At 38.4% G+C, this 22196-nt stretch overlaps 1 protein-coding gene across 1 annotated transcript in view; it reads right to left on the minus strand.

The window, feature by feature from the left end:
• The window catches only part of LOC127788509 (actin-related protein 7), a 53518-nt gene that overhangs the window by 8304 nt on the left and 23018 nt on the right, over positions 1 to 22196 (minus strand). Inside the window, exons 3-4 of the mRNA XM_052316868.1 lie at positions 10642 to 10783; positions 7483 to 7727 (exon numbers count right to left, since the gene is read on the minus strand). Coding sequence (XP_052172828.1) covers positions 7483 to 7727; positions 10642 to 10783 — 387 coding nt within the window. The remainder of the gene's footprint in view (positions 1 to 7482; positions 7728 to 10641; positions 10784 to 22196) is intronic.

Raw genomic sequence — 22196 nt, forward strand, 5'->3', positions numbered from 1 at the left:
TGTGTGAAAAAGGCCAAGTATCTAACAAAAGAGGTAGAGGAAAATTGAGAAAAACTGATTAATTTTTATAGTTTTAACACAGTAGATCTTTTTTTGGGTTGTTGTAGACTTTTATATTCTTCTACATTTTGATACATTCTCTTTTTTGAAAGAAGGTCAGATTATATTATATTAATGCATAAAGGCAAAGCCACTAGAAGCAGTAAACAACAACCCTGCCTAATACGAACAACCCCAAGAAAACCTGAACTAGACAAATAATAAGACACTGAAATCAAAACCCTCCCACAATAGAATCGCTACCAAGATATATCGAGAAATCATCACCCCTAGACAATGAAAAGTAGCTACAAGAGACTGATCCCAGACCAAAATTTGGCCTGTAGCTTGATTCACCTAATATTCAAAAACAGGAGCATGACCTCTGAGTTCAACAGCATTTGCCTATGAAAAGATGAAAAAACAAACTGCTTGTGCTCAACTCAAACCACTTGTCCTTAGGACAGCCTTTAAACTATCAAAGACACAACATGGGGAAGCCAAAGAAGACATGGATTACTGTATTTCCAGCCCCACTTTGAACTGACTTCAATAAATGAAGACCCACGAAATATGACCAGGAGTAGAACTCATTAAAACGAAGATGCTCTGATACTTCCAATCTGCCCAAGGCACTCACACATCATTCCCAGAGCCCCCATCTCATCCCTCTCTGCTTGAATAGCATGTTCCTGAGCAATAATTAAATTCAGAATACTGGAGTCGTTGCCACTAGCTGACAGTCCCAGAGTTTTTCCAATAAGCCAAATTGCCTCAGCCTCAGCCATAATATCTGAAGAAACTTCCCAGTCCTCTACATGTCTGTCACCAAACTCCTGCAACTGGATTTCATTATTCAAAATGTTATTATTTTGCATATCACCCTTCAAAGTAGTGCTAACCCGACTTCGATAAGGCCGACTATTTCCAGCTCTACACTTCCTTCCCTGATAAGTAAACCAAATAGTCTTTACCTTATATTGAATTTGAGGACTGAAGCCTTCCTTTGCAAAGTCCCAATAGGGTCAACTTTTTGATTATCAAGGTCTCTCTTTCCCAGAAGAAACTTACCCCTGACAAACTATGAACCATCACTTCTGTGGAGAATTGGACCGCTAACAGATTGCAGAAGTTGCAAATAGGGTTCCCAAGAATTTGGAATGAAAACCCAAGGCAAGCACGCACAGAAGTCATAACCAATCCCTCCTTGTGTGTGCCTCATTTGACCCAGAATACAAAAAAATGACTTGAAAGCCTCTTGGAAATACAAAAAAAGTTAGATACATCAAACCCTGAAATAGCATTAAATTTCAGCAATTCCCCAGAAAAACCACTTCTACTTTCCAGAATGTGACCCTCCAAAGAATTGGGAATAACAGACAATTTCCCCCACTTCGGCCACCAAAGAGTCATCCTTTAAACTTAAGGACATCCTCATCCCCAGAATTCAAATCCGAGTTAAGAGAGATCAGAACAGGACGAAGATGAACAGTCATCAGCAACCCAACTGACTGGAGCTGGATTGAAACCAAGAGACTGAAAATATGGAAATTGATGTGAAGGAAGAACAAATTCTTCTGAAATTCTGATATCAAAAACACATCCATCAAGTTTGGACTGCAAAATCCTTTTGATATTACCTCAAAAATCTGTAGAAATTAGTAGCCTTGCAAAGTCCAGCCTTCTTCTACCCAAAGGCAATAAACATAACACGTGTAATCAACATCATTTATATCATCTGTAGATACACACTTTTGCTTGTATTGTCAACTAAGTACATAATCAACAGCAAAGCCTTGACTAGAAGAAAACCATGGCCTATGATTGGCTTGTTACTACGAACAGTTTCATTGAATTACTTACAAACTTCTATAAAATATTATGTGCAGATAGAAAAACACATATACATGCTAAAATGTTATTTTGATGTTTTCATATGTATCTAAAATGACAATACATGTAAAGATGATTAAAGGATTGAGAGAAACAACAAAAGAAGAAAAGAGAATCTGAAATAATGCCTCGTCCAACTGTATTCAAAACAGAAATGTTAAGCCTATTTATATGATAGGCTTAGACCCCTAATAACACTTAAACATAACAGCTTACAACAAACTACAAACTAAGCTTACAAACAGAATACTAACTGATACAAACTAAAGAACGGAATACAACTTAATTCCTTCAACATTCCCCCTCAATATAGACCTCCAGTCAACAAGCTTCAATAAGCCTTAATTCCTTCAACATTCCCCCTCAATTTAGTGGTAGCATCTGCGTTAGGCATAAAAGAATGAACAGGAGATAACCGAAGTCCGAGCTTGTTGCAAAGAAAAGAAAACCTGTCCCTTGACAAATCTTTAGTAAAAATATCTACAACCTGATACATAGTAGGCACATACCGAATATCAATTTCACCATTCTCAACTTTTTCTCTAACAAAATGAAGATCGATTTCAATATGCTTTGTATGAGAATGGAATACTGGATTCTCAGTTATGCTTTTTGCTACTAGGTTGTCACACCATAGGACAGGAACTTGGGATAAAGAATACCCTAATTCAGTACACAAGGACTGTAACCACATAACTTTTGTAACACCTTGAGCCATGGCACGATACTCGGCTTCTCCTACTGAATGAGTGACAACTGACTGTTTCCTTGAACTCCAAACCAACAAATTAGAACCAAGAAAAACACAAAGACCACTGGTCGATTTTCTAGTCAGCTTGCAGCCAGCATGGTCTACATTTGTGAACATTGTCAAAGCCAAATCAGAGAGGGCAGGTGTAAACAATAGCCCTAAACCAGTGGAACCTTTCAAATAGCGAAGCAAGCGCTTACAAGCTGTCCAATGCTGGTCTTTAGGAGCAGATAGAAATTGACTAAGTCGATTTACCACAAAAGAGATATCAGGCCTGGTATAGGTCAAGTATTGAAGAGAACCAATAACGGTTCTATAGAGAGAGGGATCCAAAAAATCAGCACCTTCATCAGTAAAAGAGGTCCCCAAAACCACTGGTGTCTCACATGGTTTGCAATCCTGCATACCAGCTTTATGCAACAAATCCAATGTATACTTCGACTGAGTGAGATATAACCCAATCTCATTCCAAAACACTTAAAACCCAAGAAAATAGTTGACTGACCCTAGCGTTTTGAGAACAAAGTAGGTATCTAAATCATGAATGCAGTCTTTAAGAGCAAAAGAATCTGAGCCAGTGACAAGAATATCATCTACATACACCAAAAGAAATAATACTACCTTAGCAGTCCGCTTAATGAACAAAGAGGCATTAGATACAGACCGAACAAAACCCCAGCCATGTAAAGCTTGCCGCAACTTAGTATACCAAGCTCTTGGAGCTTGCTTGAGGACATAAAGAGATTTCCGAAGTTTACAAACATAAGAAGGAAACTGAGAATCAATAAAACCTTCTGGTTGGGTCACGTATACATCCTCAGTCAAGTCTCCATTTAAGAAGGTATTATTGATGTCAACTTGCTAAATATCCCACCCAAAACTAACAGCAAAAGAAAAGAGAACCCGGATGGTGGGAGCCTTAACCAGAGTAAAAGTCTCTCCATAATCAATACCTGGGGTTTGTAAGAAACTTTTAGTTACCAACCGAGCCTTGTGTCTAAGAATGGAACCATCAGATTTATACTGAACACGAAACACCCATTTGCACCCGATGAGATTTATATCAGAGGAGAATGGAACCAAATCCCAGGTGTGATTGGACTGCAAAGCAGTAAACTCCTCTTGCATAACTTTAGTCCAGTGAGAATCTAGAACAGCTTCATGAACTGTACTAGGTTCTACAGAAGTGAAGAGAACATGAGGAGAAGAGACCAAAGACTGCCCAGCTTGAGAACGAGTAAGCATAGGATGAACAGATGGTGCAGGAGGAAGTCAATATTTAGGTATACGAGGAGGTTGAGAAGGCTGAATTGAAGAATGATCAGAAGAAGAACTAGAGGACAAAAAAGACACAGGAGAGTTGTCTGCTAAGTCAACAAAATCAGAATTTGATAAAGGAGGAACAACCAACTGAGATACCCGAGGAACACTGGAAGAAAATGAGGGAAGAAAATGAAAAAGTGTAGTTGACGATCCAGAAGAATGAGACACAGATGAAGGTTTCCCAAATGACTGAAACAAGGAAGGATAGGGAAACTCATTAGGGTTAAAGTGAACGTGTCTGGAAATATAAATTCTACCCAATGGATGTAAACATTTATAACTCGCATGATCATGACTATATCCAATAAAAACACAATTAGAAGAATGAAAGTCAAATTTGTGTCGATTGTAAGGTCTAAGATAGGGAAAACAAGTGCAACCAAAAGGTTGAAGAGTAAGATAGTTAGGCTATTTATGATAAAGCAGCTCAAATGGACAATGAAAATGAAGAATAGCAAAGGGCAAATGGTTAATGAGATAAACAACAATTTGGTAGGTTGAAACCCAAAAAGATAAAGGCATGTGAGCATGAGCAAGTAAGGTTAAACCCATTTCAGCAATATGACGATGCTTTCTTTCAGCAACACCATTCTGTTGAGGTGTGTGAGCACAAGAAAAACGAGGTTGTATGCCATAGGAACGTAGATAGGGTAAAAACGCTTTAAATTCACCTCCATTATCAATATGAAGAGCTTTCAATTTAAAGCTATACTGCAACTCAGCAAGTTTATGAAAATTAATGAAAGTTTGGAGGGCATCAGACTTCAACTTTAAAGGATAAAGCCATGAATATCGGGTATAGGCATCAACAAAAACAATGTAGTAACGATAACCCTCAACAAAGACAACAGGTGCAGGACCCCAAACATCTGAGTAAACTATCTCCAAAGGATGTTTAGCTGAAATAGGACAATTTGAAAATGGAAGTTTATGTGACTTTCCAACCTTACACGAATCACAAAACAAAACAGTAGATTGTGGACAAGAAACTTGGAATTTTATTCAAGACATGCTTCAATACATGAAATGCATGGTGCCCTAATTTGGCATGCCACTCCTATCCTATACAAACTACTTGAGCTACATTGGCATTCAGAGGCAGATCTGGTAAAATCAGATTCGGCTGTATACATTTGTTATTAGGAAAGGAAGAAACAACATTTGAAGTCTTGAAACAATGATTGGCAACAATATTAGAGGTTTTGGAAGAAGTAATGGTCTGAGATGATGTGGATGATGTAGGCACAACAAAATCAAAAGCTAAAACCAGCTGATACAGACCATCTCTAAGAGTTCCTCAGAGTAACACCAGCCCGGAGTCCTTATCCTTAATCAAACAAGAGGTAGAGTTAAACTCAGCAACAACATTGTTATCTCTTGTGAGTTGAGAAACACTAAGAAGACTCTTCTTCATATGAGGAACATGAAGATTATGAGGTAAAGAAGGAACTGATCGAGAATTGGATTGAGTTTGTAAATGACCAACACCAATATGAGAGAGAGGCAAGGACTTACCATCACCAACAGTTACCTTATCAGTGCCTTGATAAGGAGATGACAAAGACAAGTTGTTGAGACTGGTTGTGATATGATTTGTGGCAACAGAATCAACAAAACAAGGAGAATTGGATGCGGAAGGCTGATATGAAGCTTGAGGATTATACCGATACGGACAAACTAGTGCTGGATAAGAACCTTGAGAATTATAGGAGGAAGAAGAACCTAGATCAGCCATAAAAACTTCGTTAGACTCACTTGGACTAGTCAAAAATGCATATGGCTTTGTTTGATTCTGAAAACTACTTCCCTCCTCGACCAAATTGACCAAATCCTTCACCAGAAGGACGTTGAAAGTTTCTATCGAACCGATAATAGCACTTGTCAACGAAGTGGCCAGGTTTGCCACACAATTGATATTAAATCCGTCGACCACCAAATCGGCTTCTACCTCTACCACCTCGATTCACAAAACCTCCTCCACGAGACACGTATCCTCCTCTAGAGTTATAGACAAAATCATTACCAGATCTACCACCATGTGTCGCAACATTCACATTAACAGCATAATCAAAATTCACAAATGACGAATCAACAGAATTCTTAGACATAAGACGTTGCTCATGCATAAGCAGTAGATACAGTACTTTCTCTAAATTGATCTCATCCATCTGATAAGTAATTAGGTTTACTACAGTGTTATAGTCATGATCCAATCCATTTAAAATGGCTAACAAAAAATCTTTATCTCCTAGGGGTTCACCAATCGCAGCTAAAGCATGCGCAATAGTCTTGATACGTAAAATGAAATCATTCATTGAAAGTGAGTGTTTCTTAACCGACCTGAGCTATTGTTTCAACTGAAACAATTTTGCAACAGTTTGTTGTGAATAAAAAGTCTCAAGAGAAGACCATACCTCCTTCGACGACTCACAATGAATTACTTGAGCAAGGACTTCCTTGTCCATCATCGAGAACAACCAGCCAAGAAGAAGCTGGTCAGAATGAATCCACGTCAGATACGTTGGATTCACAATCGTCTGATTCGAAACATCTGCACTCATATTCGGATCTGGAATGTATTTCGGAGGTGATTGAGACTTGTTGACGAAGGAAACAAAATCAAAAGCTCAGATAGTTGCAAGCACTTGAGCTTTCCAAAACAAATAGTTACTGGTGTCAAGCTTGATCGGAGCAAAATTCAAAGATTTTGCAACCGATGGAAAATCGACCTGCGAATCAGAAGAATAATCTGATCGAGGCAGTGACGAGGCACTGTAATCACGATTTGAAGCCATGGACGTTTGTCGCAAGGCTCTGATACCATGTAAAGATGATTAAAGGATTGAGAGAAACAACAAAAGAAGAAAAGAGAATCTGAAATAATGCCTCGTCCAACTGTATTCAAAACAGAAATGTTAAGCCTATTTATATGATAGGCTTAGACCCCTAATAACACTTAAACATAACAGCTTACAACAAACTACAAACTAAGCTTACAAACAGAATACTAACTGATACAAACTAAAGAACAGAATACAACTTAATTCCTTCAACAATACAAAGGAGTCAAATAATGCTATTGTGCTATGGTTGCATCATGCTTTTGAAATTCTTGCCAGATCAAATGATGAACCAGGCTAATTTGCCATCATATATCAAAAAGAAGAATGAAAAAGATCATTTAAGAAACACATGTCAAATGTATGAATACCAGAGAAAGCAGATAAACATTGAAGGTGTCATCAGAATTCCAAAACATGCATATATAGCAGAGCCCTAGCATGTGTGTGTGTGTGTGTGAGAGAGAGAGAGAGAGAGAGAGAGATGGAGAGATTCAGAAGCACAAACAAAGAGATGTAATTCATGTTTCTAGAAGATTTTGTTTTGAGTATGGATCTAATCCAACATTACATCAAGTTAGGCCAAATATCACAATTCTGGAGATGTAATTCTTAGTCAAAAATCAGATTACAAACCTGTCCATCAGGTAGAATGTGTTGCTCTTCCTGACATGACTGCTGAGTCTTCTCATAAGCAATATCATCTTCAGCACAACACGAGTATTGCTCTTTTATTTGCTCAGCATCTGAATTGTTGATCTTCACAAGTGGATAGGATTTGCCAAGCTCCTGTGCAAGCAAATTGGTCAAGTCCATGCCCCCAATTTCGAATCTTCTCGAAGCAATGTGCTGAACTGCACCTTCAATTACGGGTGCAATATCTGGTAAAGCTCCAAAAAGTATTAGACACAGAAAATGCTACCAGTCCATTCAAGTTGCAACCTTATGTGATAGGGCATCCAGTTCCATATGCTTAGAAAGAAACTCCACAGCATACTTTGAGAAAGTTAAATAAGAACATACAAATATAGAATAGTACATCCAAGAAACAAAAAGAAAAACAAAAGAGAAGGTAACATATTTCATCTAACTGGTTGAGAAAGTTGAATCAGTAACAAATTAACCGTTTCAACCATTACATGTGCACGAAAATTGCCATAAATAGATTAGCTAGGGCTGACAAATGCTCATTCCAGTTCAGAAGGAAAAAGTGAACAAAATTCTTAAGAATGTATCAGAACTCATCATTTATTGAATTAGACTGAGACAGCTCATGAACAAAGGTATGACGGTGGTATGTAAATATGGAAGTATTTTTAAGACAAAAGGCACTTCATTAAAAAAATGGCCAATTTCCTGTTTGTTTGGTCAAATCCACCAAGGTGATAATACAATAATCTAGCCACTTGTGCAAGACCAAGTATCAAGTCCTGTTTCATTTATATGTGCAGTGTGCAAGGGCAGCAAAGGAGTTACCTAACATGCCAGAGCACAGGAACAACCGCTGTGTGAATGAAGCAGATCATGCACAGACATAGAAGCAGTGTGCTTCGTATGCTGTTTGGCTAGTGAACCCTGAAACATGTTAAGTGTGTGTACTGATCTAGTTTATTTTAATCACTTGATATTAGTAAGGCTAATACATTAAATTAGAGTGGTTTAAAAAATGTTTCAATTGGTATCAAAGTATATCAAATTTGTCACTTACAATGCAGTCATTCAGTTTATGTTTAACACCTCATGTTGGTAACTTTTCTTTCTTTTTCTCCATTCAAAAAGAATAAGAACATGAAATCATACTTACAACAGAAAGCCACTTGGTTTTCTTTTGAACTCTTTGCCTTCAATATTCATCTTTCCTTTTCTCCACATGCAACCCAAAATCACTTTCTAACTATAATCCCATATGAGAGCCATGCACAAAATAATACATTATCATTTCCACCAAGAAGAAAGAGCCACACGTCAATTCCAAATCTATGCAAAAACTTGGTAAATATGCTTATAAAGTAATACAGTGTAGCAAATCCAGGAGTTAATAAACAAGAGAGAGGTAAAAATCTTTTCCAGCAGCATAATCCTTCTATATAGCAAAGTCGAAAAGACAGGAAAGAAAAAAGGAAAAACAAATGACAATCTCCTCCAATGAACCTACGAAGACCCATTAGGCTTAAATAGGTTATTTATTGACTTTTTAAGTAGGATACAGCCTGGTAAAATTAGAGTGGGGGTAATTTACCTTTTATATAATTATTTTTATTCTCAATATCATAGTTGTGAAAGGCGTGCCTCAGTTGCAAGGCACAAGGGGCGCCAGCCCCTGCGCCTTAGACTCATGCGCGCCTCTCATATCTTTAATATTTTAAAAAAATAATAAAAAAATGAAAAAACCCAACTCTAAATACCCGATGGAGACAGACCCAAAGCCCTAAAAACCTCTCTTCCTTCTTGGGACACCAGAGAGCAGTTTACACTTCTTCTTCCAACAAGATTGGAAAGGGACCAGCTACCAATGAAATAGGTATGTTTTTTCTTTTTCTCTCTCTTATCCATCTCTTTTTTTTTTTCTTCTATTTTGGTTCTGCTTCCCTCTCTCTTTTTTTTTTTCTTCTTAAAAATTAAAGATTATCACTATTATTAAGGGGAAGTGCTGCCTAATTTTTTTTACATTTTGTTTTCCTTTTTTTTTTCAATATTTTGCCTACAACTATGGGGATTAGTTCATCTGAGTTCTTTTTTTTTTTTTTTCAAAATCATACATTTTAATTTTCAGGTTTCTTTTTATAATCTTCTTCTCAGTCAAAGATTAGTAATCCTCTAACACTATGAGGAGGAAGAAATTGATTTTGAAGAATAATATGAAGAAGAGAAAGAAGAGGAAGACTTTGGAAGTGACCAATATAATTTAGATGATGATGATCAAGAAGATCATCTTATGATTGATGATGATCGATGTTGGATGTTATTGTTGTGTTTATTTTCTTGAAAATTTTTTGTTTGATAATGAATTGTTTATGTTTGAATTTGATGACGAATATTTGTTAATTTATTATATTTTATTTTTATCCTTTTAATTTGCCTATATTTTATTAAATTTTTTTTTTTCTCGGTGCGCCTTGCCTTTGTCGGCCGCACGCCTTCCACCTCGGGCTCCAGGACCCCTTTAGGCCTTAACCATGCTCAATATGTTCGTATCCTCACATGTGACCAAACTTACTACATAATTGGGTTAACCAAGTCCAACTATTTAAATCTTCAGTTTCCAGTGAGATTTACACAGATTTTTGCCTACTCTAATATCATGTTAAATTAGTAACCACCAACTTATCTAAAAGGGTTCATTTGAATTTTAATATCATTATTTTGATATTTTCATTTTCAACACAGTCAAAACAAAAAGAAAAGTCTTATCAAACAAGAAGTTGTGATGTTTATGCCAAAAATCATAACAAGGTAGAGTCCTACTTCACTGTACCATGTTCATGGCTGTACACCTAAAGGATCTAGTCCTAGCACAGAGCAATGTTCCACCACTCCATCTTATCACACAAGCCCATGATCATTAGAATCAACTTTCTGCCACTTAAAATATTGGAAAAATGAGTGACTTTGAAATTGTAACCAACTGAAAGAGCGGGGGAGGGGGAGGGGGAATGACTTTGAAATAGTACAGTATCATGCCATCACATCCACCAGGGAAAATATATATATATATATATATATATGCGTGTGCTTGCTAACAAGTCTCGACACTTCAAGAACTAAATACAAGTTCACCATAGAACATGTAGATACCTATCTTTCCATGACCAATATCAACAGTGCAGCCTGAGATTCGCCCAACAGCATAAAGTGATAATACTGCTTGCTCTGATGCATAAAAGCCCGAGACATTAAAAGATTCAAACATCAACTGCACCAGTTGCTCTCGAACTGCCTGTTTAAGAAATTGTTGTTAAATTTTATTTGTTGAAACAAATGCAAATTGTAGACAACATAAGTTTTATCATTTATACTAAGTCTGTTATCCACTGGTGCAGCTACTTTGAAGCACCTGACCAGATCAAACTTACAAACAATATTCTGACATCAAGACATAAGAAAAAAGGCAAAATCATGTCCAAGTCCACAACAGAATTTGAACAGCATGAAACAAGGACAGATGCATATTGTTAGAATTATTAGTATAATTGTACATATTTTACATGTGTTTTATTTGTAATTATTAGGCCTTATAATTAGTCATAGGTTAAGTCCGTAGATTAGGCCAATTATTATGCCTATTATAAATAACAAGCTAAGAGAGACTAATCTCTTAGGTTTTTCTCTCCAAATTAATCTCTCGCATGGTATTAAAGCCACCGGTAAGAAAACCCTAAGTTGTCGCTATGTATTCTTCTCCAACGGTCTCCCAACCCTAAAATTGCTTCTTTTTCTCTCTCCTCGCCACCCTGTCAAGGCCCAAACTCCATTGTCTGGCCACCGTTTTCCAGCACTGCCGCCACCACAGTATTCTCCGTTGTCAAATCATCTGATCACCGCAGACCCATCGTTGTCGAAGCCGTCATGAGCAGTCAGAATATTTTTAGCGTTGCCACACCGGGAGCCTAGGAGCGCGTGCCTCGCCTGAATTCCGTTGCCTTCTCACTGGAACCTCGACGGAGCCTCCTAAACCCGTCCTCGGTGTCCATTTTCCCAAAAACCATCACAATCTATGTGTATCAGTTACCCAACACCTTTTATACCCACTTTTATCACCCAAACATCTGAGTTTCATTCTATTTGCTTGAACCCCACCATGTCGTCCTTGAATGATGTCAACTCTACTCCTAGTGCCTCATCTACATGTCAACCTTTCACCCTTTCCAAAATAGGGACCCCTGTTATCACCTCTGACAAGTTGAAAGGGTCTGTCAACTATCTCTCATGGACAGCCTCTAACAAGATGTGGTTCAAGGGACAGGGAGAAGTAGACCATCTCACCAAGAAGGCAGAAGATGTCAACCAAGCCAACAAGGCTAAATGGGAATAGGTTGATGCTCAATTGTGTAATATTTTATGAAATTCCATTGACCGATCTGTTTTGCAGCTCTTTCATTCGTTTGAAACTTGTTATAAGGTCTAGAAGGAAGCCGCTGAGTGATATACCAACAACATTTAGCATCTCTATACTGTTGTCCACTCTATCAAGAACATCCAACATGGTCAATTTATGGAATCCTATCTGAGCCAAATGCGTTCTCTCATGTAGGAGTTTGAAACTCTTCTTCCATACTCTGCTTCCAAAGCAACTCATGATTCTCAACGGGAAAAACTATTCATGGTCCTTACTTTATCCGGTCTCAAACTTGAGTTTGAGGTTGTCTGTCATCAAATCTTAACTGGGCCCACTAACCCCACTATGAAAGATACATACAAAAGATTGCTTAATATGGCTGGCAATTCTTCCTCTACTAATGCTTTTACAGGTACTCTTCCCGAGGCCTCTGCTCTTGTGTCTCAGACTTCAGGCAGTAATCAAGGCTGGTCCGGTAACCACTCTCGCCCTCAGTGCAACTTTTGCAAAAAGAATGGGCATGAGGAAGACAAGTGTTGGAAGAAGCATGGTAGACCAGCTGCCCCTCCTGCCTTTCAAACATCTCGGGCAGCTCATGTTGCACAGAATGACCCTAGTCCGACATCAAGCCCTCCGACGGTAACCCTGCCTGCTATTGACTATGAGGCTTCCTTAAAATTCCAAGCTTCTCAGCAATCTACTAGTAATCTCATGGTTTATGTTACTCAAAACCCTTCTATTGGGCATTGGATTTTGGACTCTGACACCACCGATCACATGTGTGGTAATAAAGACATTTTCTCTACCCTTACCTTTCCTGAACATTTACCAACAATTACTCTCACAGATGACACCAAAACGCCAGTTAAAAGGATAGGGAAAACCTCTCCTACCTCCTCTTTCTCTTTAAATTATGTCATTTATGTCCCACGTAGTCCTTTTAATTTACTTTCTGTTAGTCAGCTTACTAGAGAACTAGACTGTTCAGTAACCTTTACTTTCACTTCTGCTTGTGTGCAAGACCGCGGTATGGGACGGACAATTGGCATCAAGCATGAGTCACGGGGCCACTATCATCTAGTTGTGCATAGTTCGCCGATAGCTTGCACTAGTGCTGCTTCCCCAGACCTTCTCCACTCTCATCTCGAACATCCTAGCCTCTTCAAAGTGAAGAAATTAGTTCCTAGTTTATCGTCAATATCCACTTTTAATTACGAGTCATGTCAGTGTGGTAAACACACTCGTAGTTTTTTTTCTAGTCGCGTCAATAATAGAGTTGAGGCTCCATTTTCCCTTGTGCACTCTGATGTACCAGTCGAGTCAACTCTACTCTATGTTTTTCATATTTCGTTACTTTTATTGATGAATTTTCTCGTTGCCCCTGGTTGTTTCTCATGAAGAGTCGGTCTGAATTGTTTTCTGTCTTTTAAACATTTACTAATGAAATAAAAATACAGTTTGGAGTTTCTATACGTGCTCTACGTAGTGATAATACACCTGAGTACTTTTCATCTCAATTTACTATTTTCATGACTGCTATTGGCATTTTGCATCAATCTTCTTATCCTTACACACCTCAACAAAATGGTGTTACTGAGCATAAAAATCGCAATCCAATTGAAACTACACAAACACTATTTTTACATGCCAATCTTTCCACCAAATTTTAGGGAGATGCTATTCTTACTACATGTTATCTGATAAATCGCATGCCATCTTTAGTGTTACATGACAAAATTCCTCATTCGCTTTTGTTCCCTACACAACCACTTTATTATGTTCCCCTTCGTGTATTTGGATGTATCTATTTTGTGTATTCTTTTTCACCTAGATATGATAAACTTGCTAACAAATCTCTCAAGTGTATCTTTCTAGACTACTCCCGATTGCAAAAAGGCTATAAGTATTACTCTCCTGATTTGAACCACTATCGTATGTTTGTTGATATCACCTTCTTTGAACAATAGTCATTCTTCTCGGTTGCTCAGCTCGATTCACAGAGTCTTGACCAGGTATTGCGTATTTCTTTTTCTTCTCTTCTACTGCCCTCTTTGGGTTCGTTTGTCTCCTCCTCTGTGGACCCCTCAACTACCATCTTCAGGTCCACTTTTTACAGATCCTCCACTTCTTACATTTCATCATCGTGCTCATCCCACTATCGACGCCATCATTCCTCAAGAACAGGGCTCTACTGACTCATTCTCTCTGCCAGTGGTTCCTCCTACACGAATATTGAGCCAAATAGTTTTCTCGTTGCTCTACGCAAATGTACGAAGTCTATTCGTAATCCACACCCTCTTTATAACTTTTTTGTGTTATGACCGTTTGTCACTTGCTTATAGTACCTTTGTTTCGAGACTTTCCTCTGTTTCTATTCCTAAAACCACAGGTGAAGCCATTTCACATCCTGGTTGGCATCAAGCTATGTTAAATGAGATTGAAGCATTAGATTCAAATGTTACTTGGGATTTTGCGCCTTCACCACTAGGAAAGACTCATGTTGGTTGTCGGTTGGTGTTTGCCCCTAAAGTGGGCCCCAATGGATAGTTGGATCATCTTAAGGCCCACTTGGTTGCCAAAGGCTTTACACAGATCTATGAGCTAGATTACAGTGATACCTTATCTCATGTTGCTAAGGCCTCTGTTCACCTATTTCTCTCTATGGCTGCCACGCGTCATTAGTCACTCTATCAGCTGGTTATTAAAAATGCCTTTCTCCATGGTGATTTGTAGAAGGAGGTTTATATAGAGCAACCACCTGGTTTTGTTGCTCAAGGAGAGTCCAATGTAGTATGCAAACTCAAGAAGTCTTTATATGGTTTGAAACAATCTCCATGAGCATGGTTCAGCAAGTTCAGTGCTATGGTTCAAGCCTTTGGTCTCACCCGGAGTGCAGCTGATCATTCGTTTTTCTATCGACACTCATCTTCTTTATGCATCTACCTTCTTGTTTATGTGAATGACATTGTTTATCACAGAGAGTGATCAGGTTAGCATACAGAAGCTGAAGGAACATCTATATCAGCACTTTCAAACCAAAGACATGGGCAGACTCCGATATTTATTAGGTATTGAAGTTGCACAATCAAGAGATGGTATCTCAATCTCTCAGAGGAAGTATGCACTTGACATCTCATAAGAAACTAGTATGGTGAATTGCAAACCGATTGACACTCCAATGGACTCGAATGTTAAACTCTTGCTGGGACAAAGGAGAGCTCTTTTCAGATCCTAGGAGGTATTGAAGACTAGTAGATAAGTTGAACTATCTCACAATCACTCGTCCTAACATTGCTTTTGTTGTGAGTGTAGTTAGTCAATTTCTCAGTTCTCCATGTGATTCCCACTGGATGTTGTTATCCGAATTCTAAGATACATCAAAAGAGCACCAAGTAAAGGGTTACTCTATGAGGATAAGGGATACACAGATATTTGTTGTTATGCAAATGCAAATTGGGCAGGATCTCCTTCTGATTGTAGGTCAACCTCTAGGTATTGTGTTCTTGTGGAAGGAAATCTAGTTTCTTGAAAAAGTAAGAAACATGTTAAGGAATAAATCATAGTGGGAAGAAGATAAATCCGAAATAAGAGGAAGAAGATCAGATTGAATAAAAGAAGATAAAGCTACAATTGTTCCTAAGAATTAAGCGAAGATAAAGCTACAGTTGTTCCTAAGAATAAGGAGAAATTTTCTCTTCTTATCAGATGTTGTATTTGTAATTTAAATTCTTAGATTTTAGAGATAGTTTTCTGTATTTAAAAGGCAGCATGTAACATAGGTAGAAGTGTGAAACATTCTATTCCGTTCACCCCTTATTACTTAAGAGTGTTTATTCCTAAAAACCCTAAGCTTGTTCACTTTGTTTTGTTCATGGTATCAAAGCCATCGATACAGTGACTACATACCTATTTTTCTTCCACACAAACTGCTTTGAGATGGCTAGTTCCTCACCAACTAGTGAAGCCTCATCTACTTGCCCTACAACCTCTCGATTTTCACTACCAACTGATGCCCCTATGTCTCTAGATCACCACACCCTTCAAATCACCCAACATAAGCTTAATGGGACCAATTTTCGGGAATGGTCCCAATCGGTCTTATTGGTTATGAAAGGCAAAGGGAAAGTGGGATATCTAACCGGGGGGGATTCCAAAACCAGATCCTGAAGCTGCAACCTATGAAGCATGGGATGCTGAAAATTCTATAATAATGGCTTAACTCATCAATTCCATGGAGCCAAAGATGGGGAGGACCTATCTGTTCTATAAGACTGTTAGAGTAGTTTAAATATTATGTTCTTTCTCTCAGCTATATGTATGTTGTTCTTTGTATTTTCAGTTTGCGGCTGTTTGTTTGTTTCTTGTTATGAGCGGTTGAGCTGTCTATTTAAAGGCAGCTCATTTTTAGAATCAATTGAGACTTGATTATTTCTATCAGCTGGAAATCTTTCTTTCATTCTCTCTGGTTTTATTTCTGCCCTAGCTGTTTCTTTACATGGTATCAGAGCCACGATTCGAAATCGATGGCCTCCAATCAAACTCTCGATTCTTCCTCATCTCCCTCTCCTCGTTCTTCCTCTTTGTTATCAACTGGATCTTAGTCGGATTTCTCGTCAGTTGCTAAGGCGTTGAATTTCATTCCGATTAAACTCAATTCCAGCAATTATATTTTTTGGAAGGCACAAGTTCTTGCTACGGTGCGTGCCTTCGATCTGGTGTCGTTTCTCAATAAAACGACACCTCCTATGAAGTTTCTGGCTGTGTCCGACGGTGAAGAAACGGAAGTTAATCCAGCATATTTGAGCTGGATTTGATCCAATCAGCTTCTATTGGGATGGCTATTCTCAACAATCAATCAAGAGGTACTTGCTCAAGTGATTCATAGTGAGTCATCAACTGAGGTATGGAGTATTCTAGAAAATTTGTACTCTCGCCAAACTATAGCCAAATCTTTTCAATTAAAACAGCAGTTAAGGTCTATGAAAAAGGACTCTCTGTCTATAAATGATTTCATTCTCAAGATTAAAACAGTCAGACACACTTTGGCAGCAATAGGAGAACCACTGAATGATAAAGAATTGTTGCTTGCAATTCTTAATGGCCTAGATCAGGAGTACGAGACAGTTGTTAGCCTTATTACATATCAAATGGATGAGATTGATTTGGAAAAGGTACAATACTTGTTATTGATGCATGAACAAAGACTTTCAGTCAAAAACTCCACTGTCAATTTTGATTCGGTCTCTACTATGCATGTAAATGTGGCTTCAATGCCTTCTGCTCAGAATTATAATTTTGGTAGCACTCGAGGAGGATCATCTTAGCGAGGAAATGGATATGGTAATAGAGCAGGAGGAAGAGGTCGAGGTAGGAATTCTAATAGGAGAATTTACTGTCAGATGTGTGGTAAGCCAGGTCATTTTGTGGATCGATGTTATCATCGGTTTGATAAAACATTCCAGCGGCCATCAAACGCAAGTTTTGGCAGATCTGATGGTGGTAATCCACCATAGTTTGTTACTCAACCTCAGTTTATGAATCAAAATCCTTCAAGAGCTTACTTGGCCTCCTTTAGTGATTCTAACGGGGTCTACACTCATGATATGGTTTCAACACAAGGCACTCACTACGGTAGTTCTTCTAATTCTTTCACACCTAACAACTTTACCGCTTCTCCTTCTCTTCCCGATTCAAACTGGTTTGTTAACTCCGGAGCAACTAATCACATCACCTCAAACCTCAATAATCTTTCTTTACATGCTCCCTATACTGGTGGAGACAAAGTTGTTGTTGGCAATGGTAAGCAACTTCCTATTAATCATGTTGGCACCAGTTATTTGCAGTCTCAACCAAATTTAGTCCTTCCATTATCTAATGTTCTTCATGTTCCTAATATGAAGAAAAATCTTATTAGTGTATCTCAGCTTACTCATGACTATAATGTGGTAGATTCCAATTTGATTCCAATGTTTGTTTGATTAAGGACAAGGCTTCCGGACTGGTGCTGCTTCGGGAACACCTTAAGGATGGGCTTTATTGGTTGACTCCAGCATCTTGTTCTGCTGGTGCCAGCATTCCTGCTTCATCCCTAGACACTTCTTTGGTTTCTTCTGCTTTTCCTTCAAAAACATGTAATAAACTAGATGCATGTACAAGGTCAAACTCATTTTGTCATGAGTTCCCACATGTTGTAAATGCTGTTCAGCATACTAAAATTTATCAACAATGGCATGATAAGTTGGGACATCCTTCAATGAATGTACTTAGATCTATATTGAATAAAATGGGAATTTCTTGCTCAGGTTCCGATTTGTCCTTTCGTGATTCTTATAAGATTGAAAAGTTAAGTCAACTTCCTTTTTCAAGTCATGATATCACTGCAGTTAAACCCTTGGAATTGATTTATTCTGATCTCTGGGGACCTGCCCCTGTTTTGTCTATAGAAGGCTATAGGTACTACATCATCTTTGTTGATGCATACACTTGATATACTTGGATCTACCCCCTAAAGCTTAAATCAGATGCTTTGTCTGCCTTTACTATCTTTCATAAGTTTGTAGAACTTCAATACAACACTAAGCTTAAGGCTTTGCAAACTGATAATGGGGGGGAATTTTGAGCTTTCTTACCTTATCTTCGAACTCATGGCATCCAATCTAGATTTACTTGTCCACATACTCATCAGCAAAATGGTGTAGCCGAACGCAAACACAGACACATCGCTGAAATGGGGTTAACATTGTTGTCTCGTGCTTGTATGCCTCTTCGGTTTTGGGTGGAATCTTTTCAAACAGCAGTTCATCTTATTAACCTACTTCTTCTTCTTCTCTCAAGTCTTTAACACCATTTGAACTGCTATATAATAAACAACCTAATTACTTCATTCTTCAACCTTTTGGTTGCGCTTGTTTTCCCTTTCTTCGTCTATATAATCAACATAAGTTTGATTTTCATTCTGCCAAGTGTGTTTTTCTTGGCTATAGTCATACTCAAGCTGGTTACAAGTGCTTGCATCCATCTGGGAGAGTGTATGTGTCTCGGCATGTCCATTTTAATCCTAGTGATTTTCCTTATTCTTCTTTGTTTCCTCCTCCTTCAATGTCTCCGTCACCTATTCCTCATGGGTATTCTACTGCATTTCTAGAACCTATTTTCACTCGCTCTGATTCTTCATGGTGTCCCTCGGTTGCATCAGTTCTGGTCCCCACACAATCTAGTAGTCAAATAGATGTCTCATCTCCGTTTGCAGAACACTTACAGGAGCTACCATCTAATCCAACTTCTACATCTGCCTTTGTGCCCTGTACTGTATCTACTTCCGCACCTCAGTCTAAACCTAAGCCCTCCAAACCTATTCCTGCTCCCTCTCTTCATCCCATGGTCACCCAATCCAAGTCCAAACAGTTAGTTGCTCCTTCTCCTCATGCCTTACTGAGTTCTGTTGAGCCTAATTCTATTAGTGAGGCCCTTTTAGACTCACAATGGGTTAAGGCCATGAATGAAGAATATACAACCTTGCAAACAAATCATACTTGGGATTTGGTTCCTCTGTCTAAGGATATGAATCTGGTTGGTTGTAGGTGGGTGTTTAGGGTAAAGTACACTACTAATGGTTCTATTCTTAAGTATAAAGCCAGGCTGGTTGCTAAGGGATTCCATCAAACTCCGGGTGTAGATTATGTTGAAACCTTTAGCCCAGTTGTTAAGGCACCAACCATTCGTGTTTTGTTTGCTTTAGCAGCTACCTATGGTTGGGACATCCAACAAGTTGATGTAAATAATGCTTTTCTCAATGGAGACTTAAATGAAGTAGTTTATAAGGTCCAACCTGAGGAATTTGTTAATCCTCAGTTCCCTACACATGTTTGCAAGTTGCAAAAGTCTTTATATGGGCTTAAGCAGGCTCCTAAACCCTGGAATATGAAGCTGAGAACAGCGTTACAGTCATGGGGATTTGTTCGTGCTATATCAGATGCATCTTTGTTTGTTAAGAAAACTGCTGGTTGTGTGCTTTATGTGTTGATCTATGTTGATGATATTCTACTCACTGGTTCTGATAATGATGCACTTAAGTCATGTATTAGAGCTTTGAACACCCATTTCGCTCTTAAGACTCTTGGTTCGGTGAACTATTTTTTGGGGGTTGAAGCTTATAGAGACAGCAATGGTATCTACTTAACTCAAACTAAGTATGTTCTTGACTTACTGAAAAAGGCTGCTATGCATGATAGCAAGCCATGTGATACTCTTATGGCAGCTGGAGTTTCATTAACAGATGAAGGAGAACTATTTTTCAATCCTTCTTTGTATAGAACTCTCATTGGTTCACTGCAATACTTAACATATACTCGCTCAAACATAGCTTTTACAGTTAACAAGCTGAGTCAATTTTTGTCTTGTCCTAAGGTGCAGCATTGGTTAGCCTGTAAACGTCTTCTTCGTTACCTAAAGGGCACAGTTGGCTTGGGTTTAGTTTTCTCTCCATCTTAAGATGATTTGTCCTTACAAGTGTACACAGATGCAGACCATGCTGGTTGCAAGGTGACTCGGCACTCTACCAGTGGCTTTTGTGTTTATTTTGGAAAGAATCTCGTTGTTTGGGGTTCCAAGAAACTGAAGGAATTCAGAATTATACTTTCATTAATTCTAATATGATGGATACAGCAGTCCTCTTATAGAGGGAGAGATTACATCAAACATGGAAACTATCAAAAAAGAAACTATCTCTAAGGAAACAAATTAAAACACAAAGAAGTAAATATACAAAGAAGGAAATATACACTAAGATACATATGGACATAATCAATAAAGATTCCTAAATGATAATTAGGAAAGATTCCTAAATGGTAATTAGAAATCTTTCCTAATCTAAGTAGATCTCTTAATATTCTGATAAATCAACACTCCCCCTCAAGCTGGAGAGTGGATATCAACCATTCTCAGCTTGCTTATCAAAACATCGAACCTTCTTCCAACTAGCCCTTTAGTCAACACATCTGCCACTTGATCTTCAGATGGCACATATGGAATTCGAATTAACCCAGCATCCAATTTTTCCTTGATAAAGTGCCGTTCAATCTCTATATGTTTAGTTCTGTCGCGCTGTACTAGATTATGGACAATATTAATAACTGATTGATTATCACAAAGTAGGTCAATAGTACCTTAAACCTTGATTTTCAAGTCTTCTAAGATAATCTGAAGCCACGGAAATTCACACAATCCAAGGGCCATTGCCCTAAACTCTGCCTCTGCACTGGATCTTGCCACAACACTTTGCTTTTTACACCTCCAAGACACTAGGTTTCCCCCCAAAAACACACAATAGCCTGTAGTGGATCTTCTATCAACCAAGGATCCACCATAATCTGCATCCGTGAATCCTTGTACATTCAATTCTGTCCCTACTTTAAACAAAATGCCTTTACCTGGTGTTACCTTTAGATAGTTCAAGATTTTCCGCACAGCTTGCATGTGCTCCTCAGTTGGACAATGCATGAACCTACTTACTAGACTGACAGCAAAGGCAATATCAGGCCTAGTATGTGAGAGATATATCAATCTGCCCACAAGTCTCTGGAACCTCCCTTTACCTACCTTTTGTCCCTCCGAGTTCTCCTGCAATCTAAGATTAGGATCCACAGGTATACTAGACCATTTTCCTCCTGTCATTCCAGTTTCAGCTAGAAGATCAAGAATGTACTTGCGCTGTGATAGAAAGATTCCAATCTTCGAGTAGGCTACCTCAATTCCTAGGAAATATTTAAGTACCCCAAGGTTTTTGATCTCGAATTCTTCAGATAATTTTCTTTTTAAACTCTGTTGTTCTTCCATATCACTTTCAGTCACAACTATATCATCAACATACACTAAGAGTGCTGTAACTTTTTTACCTGAATGTTTGAAAAAAAGAGTGTGATCACCTCTACTCTGAGCATATCCCATAGACTTCATTGCCTTAGAAAATCTGCCAAACCATGCTCGGGGAGACTGTTTAAGTCCATATAGGGCGTTTTTAAGTTTACATACTATACTTGGATCCCTTTCCTGAAAACCAGGAGGCACTTCCATGTATACCTCCTCTTCTAAATCCCCATGTAAGAAAGCATTCTTCACATCTAACTGCTACATTTTCCACCCAAAATGAGCTGCTAGGGATATAAGAATTCTCACCGTTGTCATTTTCGCCACTGGTGCAAAAGTCTCAAGGTAATCTATGCCATAAGACTGAGTATAGCCTTTGGCCACTAGTCTAGCTTTATACCTTTCCAATGTGCCATCAGCTTTATACTTC

Source organism: Diospyros lotus, chromosome 13 (genome assembly GCF_014633365.1).
Source record: "Diospyros lotus cultivar Yz01 chromosome 13, ASM1463336v1, whole genome shotgun sequence".
NCBI lineage: Eukaryota > Viridiplantae > Streptophyta > Magnoliopsida > Ericales > Ebenaceae > Diospyros > Diospyros lotus.